Below are 10,430 nucleotides of genomic sequence, written 5' to 3' on the forward strand. Positions count from 1 at the left end.
AACTTGACTCCAGCTGTGCTACATTATATGGTTAGTCTAAAGACCTGCTTGAAAAGTTTTATCATGCCCACAAATTGACATTAGGCAGTGGGGGAGACACAACTGACCAAAAAATAAAGTTCAATGCCACTTGCTGAGTAGCCTGTCCAGTGCTGCCTCTAGCCTTTTAGAACAGTTGCAGTTTCAAAGGTAATATCCTGGAATTCTACACAGTTCACCATGAGGTGGAGAGGACATATTTCAGTTACATTTTGCCATGACTTATGCCATGTTCATATGATACACTATATGACCAAAAGTATGTGGACACCTGCTCGTCAAACATCTCATTCCAAAATCAGGGGTATTAATATGGAGTTGGTTCCCCCATTGCTGCTATCACAACCTCCACTCTTCTGGGAAGGCTTTCCACTAGATTTTGGAACATTGCTGCAGAGACTTGCTACCAGTCGGCCACAAGAGCATTTGTGAGGTCAGGCACTGATGTTGGGTGATTAGGCCTGGCGTACCAATTAATTCCGAAGGTGTTCGATGGGGTTGAGGTCAGGGCTCTGCAGGCCAATCAAGTTCTTCCAAACCATTTTTGTATGGACCTTGCTTTGTGCACAGGGGCATTGTCATGTTCAAACAGGAAAGGACCTTCCCCAAACTGTTGCCACGAAGTTAGAAGCACAGAATCATCTAGAATGTCATTGTATGCTGTAGTGTTAAGATTTCCCTTCACTGGAACTAAGGGGCCTAGCCCTAACCATGTAAAAAACAGCCCAAGGCCATTATTCCCCCACCACCAAACTTGACACAAAGCATTGGGGCAGGTAGCATTCTCCTGGCATCCGCCAAACCTAGATTCGTCCGTCGGACTGCCAGATGGTGAAGCATGATTCAGTACTCCAGAAAAACGCCTTTTCAATGCTCCAGAGTTTAATTGCGGCGAGCTTCACACCACTCCAGCCGACGCTTGGCATTGCACATGGTGATCTTAGGCTTGTGTGCAGCTGCTCGTTCATGGAAACCCATTTCATGACGCTCCCGACAAACAGTTCTTGTGCGGACGTTCCTTCCAGGGGCAGTTTGGAACTCGGTAGTGAGTGTTGCAACAGCGAACAGACGATCTTTCCGCTCTACAGCACTCGGCGGTCCCGTTCTGTGAGCTTGTGTGGCCTACCACTTCACAGCTGAGCTGTTGTTTCTCCAAGACATTTCCACTTCACAATAACAGCAATTACAGTTGACCGAGTAGCTCTAGACGAACTGACTTGTTGGAGAATGTGGAATCCTATGACAGTGCCCCGTTGAAAGTAACTGAGCTCTTCAGTAAGCCCATTCTACTGCCAATGTTTGTCTATGGAGATTGCATGGCTGTGTGCTCAATTTTATACCTGTCAGCAACGGGTGTGGCTGAAATAGCCAAATCCACATACACAAAGTTATCTGTAAAAGAGTGACAAAAATCAATGGAGGCCCCCCTGGGAGGTCAGGGCCCCTGGCTCAACTACCTTACCTAGCAATCTTAACATGTTTTGCTGACATGGGCTCATTGAGCGACTGTCATAAGTGGGAAACTGCTGATACACAACAAAATCTCAAAATTGCACGTGGTGTATTCTTTTTTTTTAAGGAACTGTCGGGTCTCAACTCACTTTTGAAAAATAGAAAAGTGCAGCGCGTAGTCTGCCTATAGGAAGAGGCGGCTCTGAGTCTGTCGTATCTGCTACACATAAACATTTTTGGGGAATAATCTTCAAATTAACACTAATAATTCAATAAATCTACTCAGTTAAGCCAATGTAAAGGTGTGTGAACCAAAGTCAAAATATAACACTGGCCAAAGCTGTTGTCACACTGAAATAAACCCAACTTTGAGGCAAGCACACATGGCAAGTGTGAAAAACATTTGAAAATAAAACTGTTTACTTTAACAAGTGCTGTGTTTCTGAACCTTCTGAACTTATTCAGCTCTGCTTCCCTCAGCTGGTCGAACTGAAAACTAATACAGCGACTCCTTCTGGACAGTTCTGGAAAGATCCATGTTGAACCCCTAATTGATCCCCCTTAATTGTGTAAAATAAACCTTAGGTTATATTTACATTCAGATTTTTTTTTGCATTAACCAAAATATTTGTTGTTGAAAAATTGATTATTTTCCTTCTTCATAATGTCTAAGTAGTTGGTCGCTGATGCAGCGTTTCACAAACTGAGTTCATAATATTATCAAATTTAGCCAGTGTTCAACGTGTTGTCTATTTATCCATCTCAGCTCCATCTTGACTCGACGGCAGCAGACAAACAACTTAAAACAAACAAGTCTTGTATAAATCAGAATCGGGAACAGAATTGAATCGTTGACAGTTGTATGATGTCATGAAATCACGTTGACAGGGAAAGTACCTAAAATCAGCACTTATACAATGGATGGGATTCTGTTGGTTTAAGACAGCTATAAAAACAATAGACCACAGTGTATAAAACAAATGCACAAAACACCTGTCTATTTAAAACAACAAACTGTCTAAAGTGCCACAAATAACTATCCTGGTGGATTTATGTATGATGTGTGGTAGTTAGACCCAGGGAGGTCCTGGTCCTGGAGGTGCCCAGGGACTCCGGGCAGGGCTGTGGCCCAAGTAGGCTCCTCTGTAGTGGGGAGGGCTGTGGGGGGAAGTCTGGGCCGTGCCGGGGGGACAGAAACCCTCCATGTCCTGGAAAGAAGGGCTGGGGGTGGCAGGGTCTAGACACCATAACAAATGGGGGGCTGGGGAGCCTTCTGTACTCCTGTGGCTGCACGCCCCCGATCTTCATGGGAAAGGGACCAGAGTGGGGATGGGGTCCAATCCCCTGGGGCAGTGTATTGTGGGGGTACGGGAGGACCTGGGGTGTAAACTCGTCAGGGTTAGAGTGAACAAAGTGCGGACCAGGGGTGGTTCTAAACCAATCAGAAACCACTTGGTAGGGGTCACAGTTCATTCTGTGGCCCTCTGGGAATGGCAGGTAGTGGCCAGGGTCAGTCTCGTACCCCTGCGGACCTGATCTATAGGTGTCTGGGGTCAGCTGTGTGCCTCCGTAGGCCCATGCTTCTCTGTACTCAGCCTCACATAACTGCACCTGCTGCATGGCTGCTATGTCACCCATACAACTGCTCATCTCTTCTCGGTGAAGGGCTGGCCCTGCCTGATCTCTATGAAGGGCTATGTCATGTCTGAGATCTGCTGTGTCAACCATATGAAGCCCTACGGCGCCCCTATGAGTTCCTGTGAACCCCTGCGCCTGGTGCCGTTGTGGAGGCTGGCCTTGCAAATACTGTTGGCAGTAAAAGTCTGAGTTCTCCTCCCTCTCTCCATCCTTTCCTCCCCATCTCTCCCCCTCCTCCACCATGACCTCCACGATGAGCCCAACTCCATTCTGAATTTCAGCTCTGCATTGCTCCTCTTCCTCCATCAACTGACGGTCAGTTAGCTCCTCTCCTGTAGCATACCAACGGTCAGTTGTCACTTCTGTTGTAAAAGACTGATTGTCAGTTGATCGTTCTCCTGTTTGGTACATTTTGTCAGTTGACCTGCTTCCTGTGGAAAACCCACTGTCAGTTATCCTCTCTCCAGTAGAGTACAGACTGTCAGTTGTCCTGTCATCCTCTGCAAGCCTCTGTGCCCCAGAATGACACTCATTCCCCCTCTCCTCCTCCTGTTCTTCTTCCATTAGAGGAGTGTCTGTCAAGCTCTCCTTCGAGAGACGGCCAGTAGTAAAGAGAATCGGCCCGGCAACAGACGCTGTGTCAGTGATGTCTCTGGCACAGGCTAGACCGGGGTAAATACTGCCTTGTCGGTTGTTCTGCCCCACTCGGAAATGGAACTTTGTGTCAGTGAGTCGGTTATTTTCTGAATACAGATGGGCAGTTCGGTCCTGCTCTCTCCTGAGATAAACCATGTCAGTACTGTTTTGCTCGTTGACTGAGTAGAGACCGTCAGTTGTGTTTTTCTCTCTGCCATAGTACAAAGCATAGTCAGTGAACCTCTGTTCCCCTCCGAGATACAGACGGTCTGTGTCGGTGTCCTCGTCTCCCATAGTCAGCTGCTGATCAGGTATGGCTGGGCCCAGTCTCATAGTCGAAGTGAGTACATGTCCCGGAGTGTGTGTCCGTCCCGGAGTGTGTGTCCGTCCTGGAGTGTGTGTATTTTCATGCGTGTTTCCGAGTCTTGCGGCAACTGAGTTTCCCGGCTGGCCAAGCAATCGTGAGGGAGCGGGAGAGGGTTGGAGTGAGGCATTTACGGTGGGGGAGTGAAGGGGTGAGGCGTGTCTGAGGGAGGAGGGGGAGGTTTCCAGGCTGAAGGAGTTCCTCTCCAACAGCCAGGGGCCGTCCGTCATAGACAGACTGACCTTGAACACCGGCTCACAGCGAATCAGCTTTGCAGGAACTCCCTGTAGTCCCGCCCCCTTGCCCTCAGGCCCGCCCAGAGACGTCTGACTTCCAGCTGTGACATTTGGGGTTGGGGAAAGAGAGGGGTCATGCTGCCATGATGAGGCAGGACGCTTCAGTGAAGAACCTTAAGTGAGAGACAAAAGGAGACGAAGAGAGCGAGGGAGAGAGAAAAAGAGGCGACGAGAGAAAGACACTCACAAAGAAGAGGAGTGATAAATGTCAGTAAAAAGTGAGATTATTTTTCTATGGGCAAAATAAAGAAAACACACACCACAACGTGTGTAGCAGGGAATGATTCAGAGGACGCAAATACTAAAAAATGAATTAAAGGGCCAGTGCAGTCAAAAATGTGACTTTCCTGTGTTTTATGTACATTTCCACACTAGGAGTTGGAATACTACTGTGAAAATTATGATAATGCCCTTTTAGTGCCTGGTGACGTCACCATCCGGTAAATTAGTTAATAGACCAATAAGAAAGAGTTCCAAACCAGTCTGCCAATAACAGCTAGTTTTCGTTTTTCCCCTCCCCCACTTAAACCACTCCCAGACAGTCCTAGCAAAATGACTGCTCTTGCTTGAGAAATTGCTCTTGCTAAGAAGCTGTTTTTGTATGTTTTTTCAATTTTGATTGAAAACAAATCACAGTGAGGTACTTAATTGTTATCCAGAAATTTGACATGGGGATGAAAACAGCTGCATTGTGCCTTTAAACAAACTGTCAAAAGGGTATTTCCAACACAGTGGTACCCAATGTCTTTAACCACCCATTAACAAAGTTGGCGCATCATCCCATGAGGTCATACACTCACCAATCAGTGGCTTGCTTCCATGGAGAAACCCCTCCTCCTCCCACGAACTAAGCCGTGATTGGATAGAGACACTCTGCTGCAACACAGGGGACTTCTCAGATTGGCTAGATGAGTTCCGACTCTGGGTGGTCGGACTCCTCCATAGGACGGTTCGGTTGTCAAGCTGGACAACAGGCTTCTCTGGTTGGATGGAGAACCTCCGAGGCGATATCACGGTTCTCTGTGACTGGATGGTAAGATACTCCGACTGGACTGATTGCTTCACTGATTGGCTCTGAAGATCTCTCTGCTCCCTCCCAGTCCTGATGGCATGCAAGAGGATGAGAGCTGGAGGAGAGACAGAACGATAAGTCGGGGGGGCGGACAGCGTGAGTGACACCGACTGGTACAAAGAAAGAAAAAAACTGATGGATGAAGGAGAAGAGAGAATATGGACTGACCATCGCTCTCGCTGTGTGTTGTCATATCGTCATACATGGCAGCATCCAACTTCAGCACCTAACAGAAAGACAGAACAGAGGAGATTTGCACACACACACACTCACATCACCCCAGCATGCACAGACACACACATACCTGTACGTCCCCGGTTCCTTCTCTCTTCTCTAGTATTTGAGCCATCTCCATAAGAGGCCGGGCCAGCTTGGACAGGTCAGGAGGACTCTGCTTCCACTCTGACACAAAATGAGGGTGATGGACTTTCTATACAACAACAGCCACAGGAGAGAGGAAACACACAAGTGGTATGTATACATGCAGCTGTATTAGGCTAGTTGTAGGTCAGTGATTGTGTAAAGCAGTGTTTCGCAATCCTGGTGCTAAGGCCCCAATGGGGTGCGTATTTTTGTTTTTGTCCTTGCACTAACACACCAGACTTTAAAAATACTCATCAAGCCTTTGATAAGAATGTGGTGTGTTAATGCTAGGGCACAAAAAAAAAGCACCCCTTTGGGTCCCTGGGACCAGGATTGAGAAACCCTGGTGTAAAGAGGTGTGGTTTAACTGTACAGGTATTACAATAACACATCAGAATCATTAAGTAGCTTGTGAGTAAAGAGCACAGATCCAGAAACACACGTCTCACTCTCACAATGTAGTTGTATCTGTGGAGACTCCCCATGATGTGGCTCCTGACATCAGCCTTACTGAGACGACACACACACACCTCACACAGGTACACCGCCTCAGAGTCCCTGCCGAGTGTCACACACTCTGTCACGCAGCCCAGACCTAAAACACACACACGCACACGTGAAGTACACACAGGTCTAAAGTACACACATTGGTCAAAAACACAGACGTATCATTTACAAAAACACAGAGTTGTTCCTGACCGATTATGGGCTGAAGTCTGTTCTTGTTGTTCAGATACACCCTAAGGGAGTTGGACAGCAGGCTCTGGCCACACACAGCTACATGAGGATGAGAGAATGAATGAATGACAATGAAAGGAAGAAAGAGAGGATGCTGAATGGATGAATAAAGAGCTGATAACCCATTGCCTACCATTGTGTGCTCCTCCAGGCTGCATAGTGACAGACCTCAGGAGTCAAACACCCTAACAACTGAGAAAGACTGAGAAAGAAAGAGCGACAGAGAGTAGATAGAGAAACAGAGAGGGAGGCAGGGGGGGAAAACACACTGTGTGCAAACACCACAGGGTGGCACAACAACACCAGTCACTGCAAATATGGGGCTGCAAGGGAGAGATAATGCATTAGCTAGCTGCCATACCACACTCTACATCTGTCAGTTTGACTTTACAGCACCCATTTGAGTCAAGACTCAAGCTCATCTTGCCATGCTCGATTGACAATTGGCATTGATCCCAATCAATTCCATAAACTAGACTCCTGCTCACGTTTAATGGTGCAAAATTTCACAATATCATATTTCACATACTGTTTGACCATACAAATATATTGCCAAATCCATTCTTACCAACAGAACACTATAAAAGGAAGCCGACTATCAGTCACACCATTCGTCTTTGTTGATGATGCACGAGCATGTGAAAGGTGATGTAGCTGATTGACTGGCGTCACCGAGGTGTGCTGATAAAAAGTAAAATATAACTCAACTACAGGACTCGATCTATATTTGCTAGATAGAACATACAAATCCTTAATGTAGATATAATAATTTATATCGGCAGGAACAGAGCGCATGTGTTAAAATTGAAAAAACGAAAGTGGCTAGCCAATAGCCAAGAAACGAAACTGAAATGTCAGGATAAAAACATTCGACAAGCTACCAAGTCAAGGCTCGTATGAAAACTGAAGTATAAATGTCACTCTCGCCAAGCTATCGTTAACAATCAAATGTGTGCTAATGAAACTCTTAACAGAACGTTTGAGTTGCTGTGGAGATAGCCAAATTACATTAATGCTAGCTAGCCAGCAACTACCTAGTAAAAAAAAAAGTTATCCATATGGCTAATTAACATATAACAATAGAATGTCCTACCGGTCTGTACTCCACGTCGGGGGAAATGGTGTGTTTGATCTGTCTGTCTGAAATAAATTGTTAAAAGAGATTACTGACACGGATTATCAACTCGACGACCGCACTGCGTAAAGCACGAGGTCAGATACAGCGGGGGAAACTCAAGAGTGCGGAACTAAAGAGGGGTGAGGAATTTATTACAGCCTGTTAATCACACGTCTTCCTTTCCTAAATCAGAGTTTGAGCGGTGATAAAATGATTATAATTGAATGGGTCAAACTGATCCACAATAAAATAGATGATCTAGTTTACTTTCATCTCCACAGGAAATCTTTGAAGAACAATGTGAGAGCTCAAAAAGTGTACATTATATTGTCCTGCATGACATGACGTTGTCTATGAAACACTAAAGAACAAAACAGCCATAAAGATAGTGTTGCTGTATGAAGAGTTCCTGGTCTGTGTAATGTCACCATCAACTGAACATACAAAACCCTCTGCCAGTCAAACGTGGACTGCCATGTGAAAAGATGCCTTCCAAGTTACCATCCTCAGTGAGCTGTCTGCCATTCTCTGTCTCCTGCAGTGATAGCAGACATGCTCTCTCTGGCTTTACTCAGGAGCTAATGAATCTTGAACAGCTTCCTTTTCTCACCTCCACAGTCTTAATCTTTTATCCTGTTCAAGAGTTATACATTTGTCTATTGACATAGTGTTTTCATTTTATTCAATGTATGGTAATTGATTGTATTCATCATACTACATCTATTATAATGAGGGTGTGTATTGTTAGTGTCCTTTTAGAGTCTCAGAGAATTCGATTTAAATATGTTTAGGTAATTTTGAAGGTGTGGGCGTAAAGAGGAGTTATGGGTTGTAGAAATGCACATAAGAGATGGGAACAAAGAGGGTGTACAGAAGGATGTTATGTGGAGAGATCCCCCAAGGGTGTATAGATACATATGATGTTGCTTGAAATTTAGTTGTAGTCTTGTCTCTGCTTATAATGAGAAGAGAAACAAAATAAAAACTTTAGGACTGGTAGACTTGTGCCAGCAGTATTATGAGAATAGGCTACTATCAGTATCATGTGTGAAGGTTGTTGGGAAATGTTGATAGGAATTATAATTTGATTTAAAATTGCAGATATTAAATACACCTTGTGTTAAGGGAAATGTGAATACTTTTGGTAAAGGGTCTGTTGTTGCAACAGGAAATGTGGTGGAAAATCATCTTAGAATTATAACACTTACAAGAACTTGTGGCTTTTAATACAAAATATCAGAAGCCATGCTGGTCCGCGGAACAACCAACTTCCCTGAGCACTGGCTCTGCTTTTATACACATACAGCATATGAGTCCATCCTACATGCAAATGAAGTTACTTCCCTCAGTTCATCTGCCACCATTATCTTTTAGTTTAAGCTTCCTGTTTGTTCATGCCCAATAACGCCCATATCTGCTTTCGGTTAGGTAATAATGGTGGCGGGACCCTTTCATGTCCTAAAAATAACATATGTCCAGCTGTCCTATGGGCCTATGTCTTTGGCCTTTGTACTTATGTTTAGCTTGGTGTGCTCTTTGGTATGTTGCCCTTATTAGGAGTAGTAGATTGTGTGTTCCTCTGACATTGGTATGTCCAGCTTATCCTAAGCACTTATGGCCTTGGCCATTATACTTATGTTTGTTCCGCTCCATCTAATCTTTGGTATGCTGCCCTTTCCAGAATAGCAAATGCACTTAAGTGTCGCCTTCTCCTCCTGTGGTCTGATGTACACATGTCCTTGCTACTTTTAGTATTACATCTGTCCCTATATGTAACATTAACTCCCACAGAAATCACACTTACCTTTCTCTCTCCCTCAAGATGAAAAAGCTCTCAGAGCTAAGGAAAAATCCCTAGAAACGACTCAAAAACTATCAATAAGGTAACCTTTAAAAGTTATTTTTATACAAAAATAGAAAAGTTAAACAGTCCAATTTAAACAGTAATACAAAATCTAAAAACTACTTTAAAATAAAAAGGCTCAAAAGCATTATAGCAAAACAGGGTTTCCCAACTAGCGGCCCGCGGGAGGTTTTATTTAGCCCCCCCAAGCTTTCTGAGCAATTTTTTAAAAACGATTATTATTGTTGGGCATAATAGCACCAGAATAAACACCAGAAAAAAGTTGATTGTTTATTATTGTTTGAACTGTATCGATTTTATATAGGACTATTGAAATTTGTCCAAGAAGAATTTTGGACATTTTAAGTCCTTTTTTTGTTTTTCGTTTATACACACATCTTCGTGCCCTACTCACTCCTCCACTGGGAGGGAATACAGATGATTGCAAATCCTTTAATGTTGATGACTGGGTTCTTTGTTGTCAGATGTTTCTTTTGAAGTTGCCACGGAGTTGCTCGTCATTATTATTGTATGAGGTATTATTGATTGGTTTTCCCGTGCTGTGACTTTTATTCATATGTTGTGTGTTAAAACTTAGGGATAGCCCCCTTTTTTCAATTTTCGCCTAAAATGACATATCCAAAACTAACTGCCTGTAGCTCAGGCCCTGAAGCAAGGATATGCATATTCTTGGTATCATTTGAAAGGAAACACTTTGAAGTTTGTGGAAATGTGAATTGAATGTAGGAGAATATAACACAATGGATCTGGTAGAAGAAAATACAAAGAAAAAGTATTGAGATAAACTTTTGTTATTGACCAAATACTTATTTTCCACCATAATTTGCTAATAAATTCATTAAAAATCCTAC

General features: G+C 44.1%; 1 protein-coding gene across 7 annotated transcripts; it reads right to left on the reverse strand.

Moving 5' to 3' along the window:
* Positions 1–648: 648 nt before the first annotated feature.
* Positions 649–7,849, reverse strand: si:ch211-199g17.2. Of its 7 annotated transcripts, none has more exons than XM_038965930.1 (9): positions 7,692–7,849; positions 7,167–7,279; positions 6,732–6,921; positions 6,560–6,637; positions 6,391–6,455; positions 5,802–5,927; positions 5,666–5,723; positions 5,226–5,552; positions 649–4,538 (listed from the first exon to the last, which is right to left on the reverse strand). In XM_038965930.1, the coding sequence occupies exons 3-9, from the start codon at positions 6,754–6,756 to the stop codon at positions 2,542–2,544; spliced, it is 2,676 nt and encodes an 891-aa protein (XP_038821858.1). In that variant the 5' UTR covers positions 6,757–6,921; positions 7,167–7,279; positions 7,692–7,849; the 3' UTR covers positions 649–2,541. The 7 variants fall into 7 exon arrangements, with proteins under 7 accessions (XP_038821858.1, XP_038821857.1, XP_038821854.1 ...); XM_038965929.1 differs by having other exon boundaries at positions 6,316–6,455; XM_038965926.1 differs by having other exon boundaries at positions 6,310–6,455.
* Between the last annotated feature and the right edge of the window lie 2,581 nt (positions 7,850–10,430).

This window comes from Salvelinus namaycush, chromosome 27 (assembly GCF_016432855.1).
Source record: "Salvelinus namaycush isolate Seneca chromosome 27, SaNama_1.0, whole genome shotgun sequence".
NCBI classification, from domain to species: domain Eukaryota; kingdom Metazoa; phylum Chordata; class Actinopteri; order Salmoniformes; family Salmonidae; genus Salvelinus; species Salvelinus namaycush.